Below are 18106 nucleotides of genomic sequence, written 5' to 3'. Positions count from 1 at the left end.
GGTTGCAGGAGAAATCCAGCAACATGAGGAGCCAGTGCAGGCTGGGTGGGAAACCTCCAAGCCACCAGCATGTCTATGGCCTTCCAGCATCAGGGGAGTGGGTTAGCCGTCCCCCCGATTGTCCTCCCCTGCCTGTGCTTCTTTGGAAAATTACCCATAGAAAATGGGTAACTGTGCAGTGGTAACTGGTAACTGTGCAGTGGGAGTATTGCCTGAGTGAGGACTGCAAGGTTGGGGCCTTGGGGATGAAACAGCATTAACGCTCTCTCTTTGTGTGTCTCTGGAGTTTCCAAGGGGTTAATAGATTCAACATGAGTCTGGTTGTTTTAGAAGTCTCTTCTGCATGTGACAGTGTTACTATATCCCTAGCCAGCTGGAGGAAATGTCTCCTGTTTTCTGGGATATCGGAAGTGGAGGCTCTTTTGGAACCGTTTAAAAGAGGAAACATCTGACAGATAACACTCGGAGGAACCCATTAATATCAGGTTTTCGGTTTTGGGTGTAGGCTTTTTTCTTCCGAATCCCCTTTTGAAGCACAAGCTGCACGGGTGGGGGCCTTTGAACGGTAGCAGAGTGGATTTGGTAATACTCTTGGAGATAAATGTGAGCGATACAACCATTGCATCAAAGAGGCAAAGCCGTAAGTGTTAGACCCCCGTACATCCATGCCGCAACTTTGACCCCAGTTCTTTGCACAGTTGGTTCTAAACATGGTCAGTGCCCACAAACCACATGGCTAATACTCAGTTACTGATGATGGCAGCTAACCAGGCCTCACCTTTGTAAGCACTGTAGGTGATGGGATCACTTAACTGGGTTTGCTGCTTAGCCAGTTGGCCAGTCCTCCTAGCTCTTTGTTCAGTAGGACATCCCAAACATGCTGTTGTTTGCTCTCCATGTGTATGTCCCTTGGATCGTCTATCCTATGCCAAGGCAATATGGGATAGCTGTGTTACAGCGCTAATAACACTGCATGTTAGGAAGGAAACTGGTCATGCCATGTCATTCATGGCATACCGGGCACGCTTTTATTATTCTTATTTATTCAGATAGTGATGTACATAGTCATAGTGCCTCGCAAAACACAAAGAGCTTAGCATGTAATTCAGGCAACGCAAACACGGGCAATAAATTGGGTCTGGGAGGATGTGGGAGACATCACTGGGGAGAAATCAGTGGGAAAGGATTCCTGGAGGGATGTGGAGGAGGAAAGAGGGCAAATGGGGATAAGAAACGGGAAGCTGTCCCAGGCATAGGGAACAGCCTGAGTGCAGACCTGAAACTGAGAGTGGAAAGAGGGGACAAAGGGAGAGAAGACTGAGAGAAGGAAGTGGAGAGCACAGGGGGAGGTGGAGAAGACATCATGGAAGGCTTTGAGGAGCTTGAATCTCACATAGCTCCATAATGTGTAGGGAGCAGTGGATTTTGTGAGCAGCATTTTGGAAAGAGGAGAAGTAAGAAATAGGGAAGCAGGAGAGAAGAAGGTTACAGTGTTTGAGATAAGAGGTGACCATGGCACAGTCAGCTTTACTGATACTCAGAGACCTACTCTCTAATTCCTTGCTGTCTGTATTTTGTTCTAGGGCTCTAAATGAGAATATGGCCAATGGCATTGAAGATCTTATTGGGATCCCATTCCCAAATCACAGCAGTGAAGTCCTTTGCGGTTTAAATGAACAGCGGCACGATGGTCTACTCTGTGATGTCATCCTCATTGTCCAGGACCAGGAGTACAGGACCCACAGGTCTGTCCTTGCAGCCTGCAGCAAGTACTTTAAAAAACTCTTCACTACTGGCACTTTAACAGACCAGCCCTATGTTTACGAGATTGACTTTGTCAAGCCTGAAGCACTTTCTGCTATCCTAGAGTTTGCCTACACTTCAACCCTCACCATCACCACCTCAAACGTCAAGCACATCCTCAACGCAGCCAAGATGCTGGAGATCCAGTGCATTATCAATGTATGCCTTGAAATCATGGAGCCTGACAGAGAAGCTGAAGAGGAAGATGATAAAGAGGATGAAGATGACGATGATGACGAAGAAGATGATGATGATGAAGAGGAGGAGGAGGAGGAGGAAGTGGAAGATTTTGTGAATCAGGAGAACCTCACAGATGTCCAAGAAGTAAGCTGTCACCAAAGCCCTTCAAAGTCTGACCTTACCGAAGAAACATACACAGAAGCACCTAGAGACTTCCCACACCATTACCCAGCCCATAGCTCTGCCGGCCACTTGGGCATGATACGAGACTTTTCCATCGAGTCATTACTAAGGGAAAATTTGTACCCTAAAACGAACATTCCAGAAAGGAGGCCAGCCCTATCTCCCTTCACACCAGGCTTCTTTCCCCACCTGTGGCATGGAAATTTCAGTTCCTTTTCCCAGCTAGAAGAGCAGCAAGTGGACAATGGCCCTTTGGACCTGGTGATCAAAAAGAGGAAGATTAAGGAGGAGGAGAAGGAGGAGCTCCCTCCGGCTCCTTTCCCTAATGACTTCTTCAAGGACATGTTTGCTGGCAATCCAGGAGGTCACCTAGGGCACATTAAGGCAGAGAACGACTATAGCGCTTATCTCAATTTTCTAAGTGCCACCCACCTGGGAGGAGTGTTTCCTCCATGGCCCCTGGAGGAAGAAAGGAAGATAAAGCCCAAGGCATCTCAGCAGTGTCCAATCTGTAACAAAGTCATCATGGGGGCAGGGAAGCTGCCACGGCACATGAGAACCCACACAGGAGAAAAGCCATACATGTGCACTATCTGTGAAGTTCGCTTTACCAGGTGTGCATGAGTTATTACTGTTGGATTTAGCAATGCAGCTACAAAAGGGGGATGGTGCCCTAATAAAGCATTGATGGATTTACTGAATCCAGCAATACAGGTTGCTAACCATAAATGCTATTTATAGAGATCACTTACTATGCGTGAGCCTGTGGCAGGTTAGGGCCTTAGTGGACAACGAGAAAGATCTCAGTGAAGCTACTCCATGGAGACATAGGCATTTAAGCAATGTCTCCTTCCACTTAAGAGTAAAGTGAATATCAAGGAAATAGGGGCCTGACCCAAAGCCCATTGAAGTCAATGGAAAGACTCCCATTGATTTTAATGGGTTTTGGATCGTCTATCCTAGCCCAGGCAGTATGGGATAGCTGTGTTACAGTGCTATGTTAGGAAGGAAACTGGTCATGCCATGTCATTCATTGCATACCGGGCATGCTTTTATTATCCTTATTTATTCAGATAGTGATGTAACTGACAGCCTGTCAATTATCCAGATAGCTACTAACCAGACAAGAGTGTAAATAAAGGTATGTAACATTTTCCAGCTGGTCATTGTTTACCAATGTGGAATCCACTGTGGAAGCACTGCAGAAAAAGGTGTGTGACCAAGACCGGTGAAACAAATCAATGGATGTTTCTGGCTAAAATGTTTTTGGCTATCTAGATAATCTAGGGGCTGATTCAAAACTCACTGAAATCAATGGGAGTCTTTCTGTTGACTTAGTGGAATTTGGATCAGGACTCTATTTTCTTGTAGTTCATTGGCAAGCCTTGTCTATGCATTGTGTTAGAAAGCACATTAACTAGCACCGGATTAAACATGGTTGTGGACTGGGTGTGGACCACAACCAGCTACCACCTGTTTAAACACAACTGTCCTTGTCCATACTAAGGCTGAGAACATGCTAATTATAACATTGTTTTCTGTCTTGTTGTAGCCGTGTTGGTCCCAGGATATTAGAGAGCCAAGGTGAGTGAAGTAATATCTTTTACTGGACCAACTTTTTGTTGGTGGAACAGCAAGCTTTCGAGCTACACAGACAGACTTCTTCTTCCCAGACCTGAAGAAGAGCACCCACCTTCTCTCTCTAATAACATGTTAGTTACCAGGTTTTCTAACAGGGTGCATGTTCCCAGTGGAGACAAGGATGAAATCAGCAAGCCTGGGTCCAAATTCTGTGCTGGTTTACACCCTTTGCACCTCCATTGACTTCAGCAGGGCCCTGGGAGGATATAAATGAGCATGGATTAGGCCCATTGTGCTCTAAGTCAGCGACACAGATCTCTGATGCAGCGCCATGCAGCTCGTCTCTGAAAAGCTTGGCCAATTAAATCCACGAGCAGAGAAAAACAGATTCCTGGATCTGTTCTTGCTGAGTATAATTAATATCTAACAAGTAGAATCTTTACAATAATAAAGATTTCTGACAAGAGCATGGTATTTCAGCTTCTGGCTGTGAGGGAGAGAAAGCCCTGTTAGGCTTGGGGGAGCGAGCTGTTGAAAATAACATGAACAGTCGGAAGAGCAGACCGCCTGACAATGGGCAGATACCTGGGGTGCATCAGCACTCAGCCTGCCTTTTCTTCCTTTGTCCCTGTGATAATGTTCAAATGCAGTCTATGCAGATGATGGGGATTTGACCTGAAAATAAATGTCCCTGCCATGCTACATTAACACAGCTGATATCGCATTCTAATATGTTGCACATTGTACCGCAGGCCAGTGTAGACAACGTGATCTGGCTAACCCTGATGTTTAAAGGGAAAGGCCGATTGCCTGTGTTAATTAATGACTGCAGGCAATTTGTTCCTACTGTTGCTCTCGCCCCACCCCTATTTACATGTAAGTGCTATTGAAAAACGCCATATTGTTTGCACTGGACACATACAACTTCCATTTAGCTACATAATAGGGAGCAATAGTACAAACTTCCCAACCTGCCCTGCAAGTATGCCTCACCCCTGACCTGTAGGGACTGTTTTCGTTTTCATGCCCATGCAGTGTTTGGCAGCCTCTCTGTTGAGGCCACTGCCGTTAATGCCCATTACCACCAGGTGTGGTTGCACTGGTGCTGCGGATAACTGTCCATAGGGAAAGTAGCTAAGACCACAGACACACTTCACACGCACCATCAGACATACCTTGCTCTTATATAGCATTTTTCGTCCATATTATTTATGTGATCATAGCACCTAGGAGCCCCAGTCATGGACCAGGACCCCATTGTGCTAGGTGCTGTACAAACCATAGATCTCAAAGCACTTTACAACGATGGTCAATATCATTATCCCCATTTTACAGATAGGGAAGCAGAGGCTGTCCAGGAGCAGACTAGGGAATAGAAGCTAAGGGTTCTGCATCCCAGTATAGTGCTCTGACCACTAGGTCATACTGCAGGTTGAACCAACAGCCTGCCAGTAAGAAGCTCCATATTGCATTGCCTATCTGTGTCTCCTTCCAGTCCTCTCCCAAAACTCATATCTATCTGCAACCAGCTATAAGAGTATAATTGTTAACTGAACATAATTGGTATGCTGTAGCTTGTGGCAGCTTATGTGCCATCCAGGGGACTTTGTTCATGGAGAAGATGCTACATTAGAAAAACATTCTGGAACAAATTCTGATCTGGGATGCACATGTGGTCCCCATTGACTTCAGTGGGAGCTGAGCGTACAGCTGAGACAGAATTTGTCCCTTTAGCAAGCAATTCCCGTAAAATGAGAAATGACACTTAATGGTCTCTTTATTGTTATTAATCATTTATATTGTGGTAGCAATTAGAGGGCTCAGCCAATTCCACGTCCCAGTGTACTGCATGCTGCACGTGTATTTATATTAGCTCCTTCCAAACTCACTTGAATATGGATATAGCTTTTCCAGAAGTTGTGGGGTGAGATTTTCAAAAGTGCTCAGCTTTGATCTGACTTTGCTCTCATAGAAGAACATAGAACAGAAACAGAGTTAGGCCAATGCAGGATGCTTTCCACCAACTGCAATGGGAGCAGAATTAGGCCAGGGCCAAGTACTTTTAAAAATCTCACCTGTCTATTTGACGATGAAGGGCAGATTTCAATTTGGGCAGGAAGGGCTTGATTCTGAATACCCTCTGGGTGTACCACTCCCACTGAACTCAGGACTTGGGCCTTAAGTGTTTTCTTATGTCATATTGTGTGCAATAATATAGACAATTGAGAAGATATTAAATCCGGAGATGGACAAAACAGAGACTGGTTTGGTTTTGTATAACCACCACCACAGGTGGTTCTGATCCAGGACCCAGTTATCCAAACTTCAGAGTTCAAAGAGGATTGGATGAATGGTTCTGATTTTGTACCACTGCAGTATAAGGGTACTGTATTACACATTCTGCTTTCACACATCAGATAGTCTATATTACATGATTTCTAAATTCATACCAAAGAAGCAGAAGCTAGAAAATGGGTAGCAAAGAAAGTCAAGCAAAACTAAAGCCCTAATCCTGCCTAGAATTATGCAGTTATGTAACTTTACCGCCATTGACTGCTATTTGGTTGAGTAAAGTTTGCATGCCTACGTTTTTGCAGGATCTGCCCCCCTGAGATCATACCATCTAATCACACAACACGAAAGCCTTTTTTCCCCTCTCTGATACACTGAACAAAGTGGCACCTTAGAGACTAACCAATTTATTTGAGCATGAGCTTTCGTGAGCTACAGCTCACTTCATTGGATGCATACTGTGGATACCGATGTTTCCACGGTATGCATCCGATGAAGTGAGCTGTAGCTCACAAAAGCTCATGCTCAAATAAATTGGTTAATCTCTAAGGTGCCACAAGTCCTCCTTTTCTTTTTGCGAATACAGACTAACACGGCTGTTACTCTGAAACCTGAACAAAGTGGGCATTTAAAAACCTTGAGATTTTTGTAAAGGGTTTGAAATAGCTTTAATGCGCAGGGGGAAGGGTTGTCTGTTACAAAGAAGGCCAGGTATGTTTTTACTGTAATATTGGTTTAATGTTGATTAGTTGTGATTAGTTTTTAAACCCAGACTAGAGTGGTTGTGATGCCCATGGAAGAATTCCTGAGCAAACATCTGCCAAGTGTTGCTGCAGTGCTCTGGGAACACTGCAGAACTCCGGGAATCCCCTCCAGCTAAAGAATAGATTAAGGCCCCCATTCTGCAGCTGGATCTGTGAACTCTTGTTCCTGTGTAAATCTGATTGCAAGAAACAGGGCTAATTTAATAGGACTTTGTTGTTGTTGTTGTTTTAAATGAAGATTGCTTAGACTCTAGTCTGATTTTTGAAGGTTTGGAGGACTAGAGAAAACTGACAATGTGTTAGCTGTCCTGTTCACTGCATTGTAGCCATGTTGGTCCCAGCCAGGTCCACAGTTCTCAAGGAGAGGGTCTTCAAGCCAGAATGACTCCCTTTTTTAATTTGTTGTTATTATTGGTGTTGTGGTAGCAAACAAGGTCCTAATCAGTATCATGGCCCTTGTGTGCGAGGTGCTGTATACACCCCCAGATAGACACCTTTCTGCCCCAAAGATTTTATAATTTAAATACTCAGTTCTTCAAAGACTCGTGCTTAACTTTACACACCGAGTGTTCCCATTGACTTAAAGGGGACTTTCAAAGGCAAACACTTGGATAAGTCTGTGCAGGAGTGGGGTCTCTTTTGAAACAGGGTGCATTCAGTGAGTGTGACAAACCAAAGAGAGAGAGGGTGGATAAGAAAGGTAAGATCCAAGGGTTCCGTAAGTTACATTTATGCATCTCCTGATGCTTCCAAATCACCTGAAAGTGCTTTAAAAAGAAAAAAAAAAAGTAAGCTGATAATTTTTATTAAAAAATAGAAAAACAAGCCAGTAAAACCCTCCTGCTGTATAACACACTGGCTTCTATTAACAGCTATCCATAGAATACTCCTGTAACTCACATTGTAGAGGCATGTGCAGACTGTATCTTACTGACAGTTGTTCGTAATGGTCTGAATCAGTTGTGTCTGTATCTATAATATACAATTCTGGCACCCAAAGTGTCTGTCAAGAAAAGGGATCCCGGTAGGTTAAAAATTATATTACTATAATATTTTTTTAATTATATTGTTTTTAAATTATATTGTATTGTAAAAGTATCGGTGACAACTGAACCTAATTGGTATGCTGTAGCTTGTTAAGGTTGCCTGATACTTCCCATTATAGGACCCCATTTTCAGTTGTTTATAACTTTGCAAATCTTTAACCACTTGAGGTGAAATTTTCCATGCCGGGTGTCTGCCTCAGGCGGCTTTGAAAAATTTCAGCCAAAATGGTCCAGCTGTTTCTGAGAACGAGGCTGGGAGGGAACAATACATTGTTTTGCCCATTTTAAAAAATTCTGATGGCCTTTTTTTTGGAGGAGGGACTTGAAATTTGGCAGGGCGGCCGCCTTTGTGTCAGGCATATGCGTTTTACCTTCCCCATGAAAATCCACCCAAATTTGGTCAAGCTATAAGCCTTTGAAAAATCACAGTTCGTGCATAATCAGTAGAGACTTAGATTTTAGCAGCTAAATTTCCCAAAGAGTCCATCCACCACAGTGGAGCAGGACTATGCCTGTAACTGCAGCTCTGGGCGGTGCAAGGGCTGGGCATATGAACTGAGAGCAGGGAGCCTGTCTTTCCTGTGCTCTCAGTGACCCCTCTGCTAGGCCTAGGCAGAGGAGGAGGCTGCCAGGTTCAAATGCAGATGAGATAAGAGCTGGCTGGCCCTGCAGGGAAGGTGGGGGAGTAGATTAGGACAAGAAAACAAGAGGTAGAAGAGAAACTATGATGCATATGCGCCCGCATTCCACTTCCCTGCTCCTCCCAAGGCCCCCACTTCACCCCTTCCCCCAAGGCCCCATCCCTGCAAAGCCTCTTCCTGCCCCTGCTCTGTCCCCTCCCCTGAGCACACCCTGCCCTCGCCCCTCCCCCTCCCCCACAGTGCCTCCTATATGCCACTGAACAGCTGATCGCAGTGGGCGGAAGACACTGCAGGAGTGGGGGGACCTGATCAGTGGGGCTGCTGGTGGGTGTTGAGCACCCCCTTTTTTTCCCCGTGTGTGCTCCAACCCCGGAGCACCCACAGAATCAGCACCTATGCTATGACTGGAGGCTGATGGGAGGGAAGAGGAGAGGGAAATGGACGGGGAGTTGGGATGGAGGGAACTGGGACTGACTAGTCAAGGAGACTGGGGCTGAGAACCAGTGTGGGGTCGGGGGGAAGACAGATGTGAGGAAGAGCTGGGGTGTGGGGAGAGAACTGGCATTTGATGGGCAGAGACACTCAGTCAAGGATTTGTGGAGGAGAATACTGAGATTGAATGAGAAGCCTAAGGAAGGAGATTGGCACAGGGACCCAGTAGGGATGGAAAATGTGGGAGGAGGAGAGATCAGATGAGGGACAGGGAGGGGGAGACTGAAACTAGCTGGACAAAGACGCTGGACACAAGGAGCTATGGGTTTACAGGGGTGGGGGAAGCTGGGAATGGCTTGGCAAGGAGACTGGGAGTAGGGGTGAGACAGAGATAGGGAGTCCAGAGGGGTGAATCATAGAATATCAGGGTTGGAAGGGACCTCAGGTCATCTTGTCCAACCCCCTGCTCAAAGCAGGACCAATCCCCAATTTTTGCCCTAAACCCCTAAATGGCCCCCTCAAGGCTTGAACTCACAACCCTGGGTTTAACAGGCCAATGCTCAAACCACTGAGCTGTCCTTCCCCCCCAGGGTGAGGCTAGCCTGGCTGGGCAAAGAGAATGGGCCTCGGATGAGAAGCCTGAGGAGTGGAGAGTGGGACTGGCTAGGTTTAGAGAATGGGACTAGGACAAGCAACTGGGGTGGGGGGTGAACAGGACTGCGACAGGGACATGTTGGAGGGGACTAGGCAGAAGTGGTCACCTTTAGGGGGGAATGGGCAGAAGATTCTGTGCCCACTAGAACACACTCCCCTCCAGAGAGTGTAACAGAACCCAAGATTCCTGAGTGTTACCATTCTTCTGCTGTCAGCAAATATCTGTGAAACCCACTGGCAAAGAAGCCATACCCCTCTAGTGCTGACCCACGTGAGGATGACAACTGACTACCAGGGGCCTCACTTGCTAGGGCAAAAGTAGTGTTGGTTTGCCCCTGACTTTGGTCTATATGCTCTGCTTTTTGTGCCCCCCACCCCCTCCCCCACACTTTGCAAGATATAATATAATCACATATCATGTTCTATACGTTGACATAACTTTGTCCCCTCCCTCCCCCTAGGAATTTTTCTGAAATGACGCCCCTGTCAGTCACTGGTTTCAGAGTAGCAGCCGTGTTAGTCTGTATTCGCAAAAAGAACAGGAGGACTTGTGGCACCTTAGAGACTAACCAATTTATCTGAGCATGAGCTTTCGTGAACTACAGCTCACTTCATCGGATGCATACTGTGGAAAATATGGAAGATGTTTTTATACACACAAACCATGAAAAAATGGGTGTTTATCACTATAAAAGGTTTTCTCTCCCCCCCATCCTACTCTCCTGCTGGTAATAGCTTATGTAAAGTGATCGCTCTGCTTACAATGTGTATGATAATCAAGGTGGGCCATTTCTAGCACAAATCCAGGGTCCCCCCTCACCCCCCCAACAAACCCACTCTCCTGTTGGTAATAGCTATCTAAAGTGATCGCTCTCCTTACAATGTGTATGATAATCAAGGTGGGCCATTTCCAGTACTGGAAATGGCCCGCCTTGATTATCATACACATTGTAAGGAGAGCGATCACTTTAGATAAGCTATTACCAGCAGGAGAGTAGGGTGGGGGGAGAGGAAACCTTTTGTAGTGATAAACACCCATTTTTTCATGGTTTGTGTGTATAAAAATATCTTCCGTATTTTCCACAGTATGCATCCGATGAAGTGAGCTGTAGCTCACGAAAGCTTATGCTCAGATAAATTGGTTAGTCTCTAAGGTGCCACAAGTACTCCTTTTCTTTCAGTCACTGCTATCAATTACTCTCTTACCTCACCCAACCTTAATTCTGGCATTTCCTAACTTTCTGAGTGCTTGACTTTGCAGCCTTAACAATGTTCTTTTAATGTAGTTTCTTTGTGTGCATATATAAATATAATTTAAATCTTAGTCATGTTACAAACATTTTAGATAAATAAAACTGAAGGGATTTCAGAAATCAGATTTACTTTCTGCTATTATGCAGTTTGTTTCCTTTCTGCCTTTCTCTTCATTCTGGACAATTGAAATTGGCTAGGCATTTTCACTTTTTAGGATCTCGAGCTATGCTGCAATGTTGAGATTTGCAAACACCGTAGGAGAATGTTCATTTTTTTGAAAAAATCAATTGGATTTTTTAAAAACTCATCGAAACATTTCTACTGGTCTTAGACTTTTCCAAAAAATATTTATTTTAGAAATAAATGTTATTTGGCTACTAAATCCAATAGGTGCTTTTAAAAATCTTCACCAAAATCTAAATTTGGAGCTGCACAATATCCCTTTAATTTAGATAGTGTATGTGCCAAACTGTAAATCTTTGTATAAGTCCCTGGGATGTTACTATAAACAACTAACTAGTGTAAAATGTACCTATCCATATTCTGCAACGATCTCAAAATCTTAACAAGTTGAAACACCATATTTAAAAGCAAGCTCGTGTGACACCTCATGGTCATTGGGTGTATAACAGAAAGGGAAGATTTAGCACCAAATTATATTTCACCAAAATGCACTAATCAGCAATGCCAATCTCACCAAATGTAGTTGTAGCCATGTTGTTCCGACGATATTAGACAGACAAGCTGGGTGAGATAATATCTTTTACTGGACTAACTTCTGTTAGTGAGAGAGACAAGCTTTTGACAGTGGCTCGAAAGCTTGTCTCTCTCACCAACAGAGGTTGGTCCAGTAAAAGATATTACCTCACCCCCTTTGTCTCTCCAGTCTCATGAAGGTCATCCTATTTCCCAGTGGATGTTAATCTCTGGTTTTGATGATAGGAAATTATTTAATTTTTTGCTTGCATTTTTGTCAAACAATTTCTTTTGACTGCGTAGGGGACCAGATGCAGGATCTGAAAGTAGAAGGGTGTGATTGTGCAGCTTTTAGAAGAACATGAAATAACTAGAAAACAATAAGTGCAAAGTACACTTTGGAACAGCAAGGGAAAGGCAGAATTTCATAGACAGAGTCGGTGGTAATGGGGCAGAGCCAAACCTCTCATCTGTTGCATGTGCAGTGCTAGAGAGCCCTAGGGGGATTGAACCTGGGACTGTGGGATTTTAAAGCCTCTACTTCTTGAACTCAAAGACTCTGTTAGCTAAGGCTGCAGCAGGCTCAATCTATATGTGGCCCAGCCACCACTAAAGGGGGACAGAGCACTGCACCCTTTAAAAAGATGCATGTGATCTGCTGCAAGCTTGGCCAGCCCAGCTAGCCAGAGCAAAGGACCTGGGGGCCATTTGCTCTGGGGTCCCCCTCCCCCCTTTAGTTTGATTTTTGCCCCTAGGGGCACCAGGAAGAAGCAGTCCCTGCCCCCATGGGAGCCCACTGACTTGTGAGCCGCCCCGAATCTGCCCCAGTGGTTGCTGGTGATCAATACAGTAGCCTGCCTCTGGGGAGCACACTCCCTTCTCAGAGCTCTTAGCCACAGCTAGCCCGGGAAGAGAAAAATCAGGAGCAGGATTTGAACCTGGGGCACACACGTAGCAATATGCAAGCATTATCACCACACTAGCCAGGGAAAGTCCCTTTGAAAGGGCCTGAAGTCAATGGGAGGGAGCTGAAGTCAATGGGAGGTGAAGGCTCCCAGCGTCTCTCAGAAGGTGTTCAGCATTTCCCAGGACTGGGCCCAGAAGCTGTGTGCCATTGGCATTACCCGGCACCGCTGGCAGGGGTACGGAAGCTCTCCATCGTGCCGTGGTTGATGTAGATCAGTGGGGGCAGTAGGGAGAAATCTGCCTGTGTTACGCCTCCTTTGTAGCTAGAGACAGCCTCAGTTGCCAGGGCAGCAAATCTGCCGCCTTTCGCCAGCACTACATGCTCTGGATAAAGGGAGTTTGAAAATTGTTCCCAGCTAAAATTCTACTGCTTGAGTTCCTTGGGCTGGGTTTTGACATGGGTGCAACACAAGGAAATTCTCCCCACCCCGTTGCATCACCTGCCCAAGGACCTGGGACAGTTGCAGTCCCTGACCTCAGGGGACTTCCCTCATCCGTCTGCCCTGAAGGGGGCAGGGAGGCGGCAGGGCCATGGCACCAGTCCATGGAGCAGGCCAGCTGCATTGGAAGAAGCAGGCGCCCCGTCCCCCCTGAGCTTGTCCCTGTGGTGGTGTGGCTCTGTACTGCCCCCTGCTGGAGCCAGAGGCTAACTGTCTCGTTGGTCTTGTGGGTTAGCGAGCAGATGGTTCTGTGGATGCCATTAGATGGAGCTTCCTGAAGCCTGCACGGAGCTGAAAGCAGCTGTGCCGAAGGGGCCCGGTGTAGCTGGTGTTATGGGATCTTCCCTTTCGTCAAATAGAAGTGAGCATGGTCGGCGTGTTTGTTAGGATGGACCTTAGGGCTCATCTATACAGGAAAGCTATATTTAAATTGGTAGAACTATACCAGTGTAATGCACCCCCTGCCCCCATGCGGGCACTCCTATTCCATTATAACACACCCACACGGCGAGTTATACCATATAGCTACAGCTGTTTAACCATACTGATATCATTATATGGCCATCACTGGAAACATTTCCCATGGAGATAAGCTCTTGTGCTGTAGGGAAGCTTGGCCCACCACTCCCAGATACCAATGTGCACCATGCTATCTATGTCCATTGGAATAAGAGGCGGTCAGGTCAGGGATCTTACATGGCCGCCTCATTTGTGGCAATGCCGTCATTGGGGCTTAGATCCCAAGGTGATCGGTGCCTTGGATACCACTGGAGCCATGTCAGTGGCTGTCTGCCATGTCACTACGTGCTGTGCCTTATGGACTGTAGCTGGGGTGTCAGCTCAGAAAGTTAAATATCTGCTTTTCCTGCTCGCCCCCTCCTGGGCAGAGATGCATGGACAGCTGCACCTCTTGTGTCCCCTGGTTACAGGACTACTGCTGCAGGACCCATGCTGCCACGGATGTGTCCTCCTGATGCTGCTCAGTAGAGGCTATTTGGGAAGTTGGGAGGAGATAGAACTAGGTAGAGTTTACTACCACTCCATGCTAAGGGCTCAGATCTGCTCTGATGTGTCATGGCTCCGTCCCTAGCCTTCCCCACTACACCTCTGCTGAGCCTCAGCAGAATGCCTTCCTTAGGGAGCCTGGGCGTGCATCTTACATCTGTACACCAGCCTACAGAAAGCCTGAGTGAATGGGGTTCGCATGAGGGAGCAGTGCCGGGATTGGGGTGGAACAAAACCTGACCCACTGGCAGGGCCTGGGGTTTTTCCAACTCCAGTGCTGGAAAAGTCCATACCCATAGATGTGGGTTGTGGCCATTGATTCTCACTAAGCATGGACCCAATGGCCATGCCTTTGCTCCTCCCCAAATGGCCTCTCTATGGTGGCCTATGCAGAGCTGGCATAGGCTCAAGTCCAAGGTATGCAGGTCGTGGAGACCCTGAGTGTCTTCTCCATAGCTACATACCCTGCCTGTTGGAGCCACAGCCGGTCTGACCTTCTGTAGATGGGTGAAAGTTCACCCTTCCAGAGCAGACAATGTTGCCATGTTTTTTCCCAGAAAACTGTGCAGCTCGTCTCACCAGGTTTGGGTGGTAGGTGCTGTCCAAGGCAGAGACTGTAACTACCTCTGTGAACAGCTGACAAGCGAGGATCAGCAACATGCCATGGCTAGGGGGAGGGAGTCCAGCCCCAAAGCACCTGATATACGTATGCAGATCTGCTAATTTATTTTTTTTTAAATTTGTAATTACATAAATATCACTCTTCCCCTGCTGTCCCTCAGCCTGGTCATTAAATGCTGGGTGATTTCTTGGATCCATCATTGTAGAAATGGGTCTTATTTAATTTGTTTCCTCCTTTAGCATTTAATGTTAAAGGTTGATTGTCAAATAACCCAAGAGACTTGCACGTATCACAACATTTTGGATACAGAGTTGGAGCCAAATGATCTCCAGCCTGGAAAGTGAGAGTGTGGAGTGGAAACACCAACTCACGTTATCTGTAGCAAGTAGGTGGGTGGATTAGTTCTAGGTAGGGATGAATTTTAACCTACCTCTCCGGCTACTTATGTCACCCTTCATCACTTTGTCTTAGGCCCAAATCCTCAAAGGTATATAGGTGTTAAACTCCCATTGAAATCAGTGGGCATTAGGTGCCTGCATACCTTTGAGGTCTGGGCCTTAGTGCCTCCCAAGTATCTCTCCTGACAATATCCTGGGGTGGTAGAGAAGCATGAGTATCCCCAGTTTACAGATGGGGAAATAGGTAGAAAGAGATTAAGTGACTTGCTCACGGTCAAGAGGAAGTTGATGGCAGAGCTAGGATCTGAGTTCCAGTCTCATACCATAACCACAAGACCATTCTTCCTCCCTGGCACTGGCCTTTTTAATATTATGTATATTTAAAAAAAATAAAGGCTACATGGGGGGTTAATGTGACAGCACCCCTTGAAGTGTCTATGCTCAAGTGATAACAGGTGGCTGTGACGTTTGTTTTTCAGGCAGGACAAGCTAAAAATCCACATGCGGAAACACACGGGAGAAAGGCCATACCTCTGCATACACTGCAATGCCAAATTCGTGCACAACTACGACCTAAAAAACCACATGCGCATTCACACGGGTGTCCGGCCTTACCAGTGTGAATTCTGCTACAAGAGCTTCACTCGCTCCGACCACCTCCACCGCCACATCAAGCGGCAGAGCTGTCGAATATCCAGGCCCAGGAGGGGGCGCAAGCCCGCAGCCTGGAGGGCAGCCAGCTTGCTGTTCACACAGAATGGCCAGCCAGATGAGAAAGGCTTCATGATGCCTCCGACTCTGGAGGAAATGAGCAGCCATCTTGGCACCACGGCCATGTGCCTTCCAGGCCCCAGCCACAAGCACTTCATGAGTGGGGCCAAGAACGCTCTAAACCTGCAAGATCTAGAGAGCCAGTTCGAAGAAACCCAAATGAAGCTGTTTGGGAGGACGCACCTGGACATGGAAAGGAACAGGGGCATCTTTGCCTTTGCCCTGGGCCATAACGAGAACATCTCGGCACGGCCATACTTCCCTCTCCCTGACCCTTGGAGCACAGGATTCAATGGACTGCCTGGACTAAACCATGTGGCCCCAATTTCTGAGGCTAGCAACTAAACCAGTTCTACCCATGCATTGGGTGTGGTACGTTCTGTACCATTCTTAAAGAGTGAACGACTCTCTCTGATTCTCACCTGCTGTCTCTCATCATCTCACTCCAAAGAAACAATTGGTCACCCATGTGAATCTAGACGGTGCAGTAGGATGGTAGGCAGAGCCACACCCGAGCAGACAATGGACATTCTTCTGAATGAGGTGCTGCTGTTGGGTATTGTTCTGTGATTGTACTAGGAAATGTAGGTTGAGTTTGTCAGTGACTCCACCAGCACAATCTGCTAGGGGTGTCCTTTTAGACCATTTGTAGGACCCTTGGCATAAGAGATGACAAGCTTGTCTCCTCCCAGCAGTAGAGCCTCCCCTTAGTTCTTGGAATCCAGTTTTGAGGGAGTGGAAAGGGTCAAGCTCCAGGATGCAGATGGCTCGTCTTTTGAATGCTTCTGAAAACATCATTTGCCTTAGTTTGGAGGTCAAGACAGTGCTTCCGAAGGAGATTTCCATTGCTCTCCGTTCGTGATACCAGATGGTTAGCTGGACATCAGTGAAGATGGCAAACCATTTTTTTGCCACTTCTAAATTCCTTGGTTTTTTAACCCCGTAATCAAATGACCAAAACAGTCTGAAAGGGCCTCGACATGGGCCAGATTCTTAGCTGGTGCAAATGAATGCTGCTTTTGGCAGCTATGCTGATTTATTGCAGCTGAGGATCTGGCCTAGGGTCATTACTAATTACTAGCAAATATGTCACATGTCAGAATCCCTTGACAAAATGCTGAGCATACAAAGACCCTGCTGTATAGGATCATCTGGGAAAAGGATTTGGATATTGCTCAGGGGATCCTGATTGAAAATTATTATACTAAAGAGTCCACAAAACACGACTGCCACTGAGTGCTAGTAGAAATCATACTTCTTCAGCATTTGTCAGCTCAGAAATATAGGGCTTACAACATAAAATATGAGATACTCCACTGAAAGAAGGCTTTGATAGCAATGTGCTTCTATTTTCCCCTTTTAAACAATGGGGGTAACTTTTTAACAAACAGTCTACTGATGTGACCTGCAGTTAGTTTGATGCCAATACAGAGACTGGTTTTCAGTTTAATGAAGGCTCAAAAATGTAAATTTTAAAAACTATGGCATGCTCTCTCTATTTTTTACTGTTATCTTTTGGTTTCAGCAGAATCAAAGAGAACCAGAGGACCATAGTTTCTTTTTTTTTTTAATTTCAGTTCATCCATTAAAGGTACTGCTCTTCAGTCACAATTCAAGGAGGGTTTCTCTACCGGACCACTGACGTTGCTACATCCACAGGACAAAATGAGCACCCTCTTCGAAGTCGCTCTCACATATGATTCCCTTTGTCAAGAAGCACTTTGAGCATAAATAATTCCTTTCTGCTTTGAGAACACATATAAAAGAATGATCCTGATGAACGGCCTGATTCTAGCTTCCTCCTGCCCCACAAAAATAAATTCACAGAGACCCTGTGTGCAATGAAAAGTGAGGACTGGAAAGAGAACTTTTTAAAACTGCATCAAACTTTTTTTTGTATATGTACCAACTTCTTATACAAACTACATTTTACAGACAACTGGTTATTTCAGGTGTTTTTGTCTACAATTTGGAGTCATGTAAAGTATCCAAAGATGCTGAGTACTGTATAATCTACAAGAACTTGAAGCAAGGTGTGTTTTTGTTTTTAATTTTGTTTTTGGTTTTTAATTTTTTTTCCTGTTTGTGCAGAAAAACACTTTGGACATTTTCTATTTATAACTATTTTTATGTGATTGCTTTATGTACAAAAAAAAAAAGAAAGGAAAAAAAGATACCCAAACAAGTTTGCCTTAGTTAATCATGGGACAATCATCCTTAACTTTTGTTGAACCTATACATTTTTAAAAAAGACAAGCTACTTTTACATACTTATTAAACAGTATTAATTGAGTCTCTTAAATTATGAGCAGGACTTGGTTCTTGTGTGAGGGCAAACATTGGAAAGCCAAACAGTTCCAGAAGTCCAACCAATGGCA

General features: G+C 45.7%; 1 protein-coding gene across 1 annotated transcript; it reads left to right on the top strand.

Annotated features, from left to right (window-relative positions):
* The first annotated feature begins 1589 nt into the window (after positions 1-1589).
* On the top strand, positions 1590-17758 carry ZBTB7C (zinc finger and BTB domain containing 7C). Its single transcript, XM_073346157.2, has 2 exons — positions 1590-2780; positions 15437-17758. Exons 1-2 carry the CDS (start codon positions 1600-1602, stop codon positions 16071-16073), a joined length of 1818 nt encoding a protein of 605 aa, XP_073202258.1. The 5' UTR covers positions 1590-1599; the 3' UTR covers positions 16074-17758.
* Positions 17759-18106: the final 348 nt, after the last annotated feature.

Source organism: Lepidochelys kempii, chromosome 5 (genome assembly GCF_965140285.1).
Source record: "Lepidochelys kempii isolate rLepKem1 chromosome 5, rLepKem1.hap1, whole genome shotgun sequence".
Taxonomy (NCBI): Eukaryota; Metazoa; Chordata; order Testudines; family Cheloniidae; genus Lepidochelys; species Lepidochelys kempii.
The sequence above is the reverse complement of the archived record's forward strand: the minus strand, read 5'-3'. Positions and strand labels throughout refer to the sequence as shown.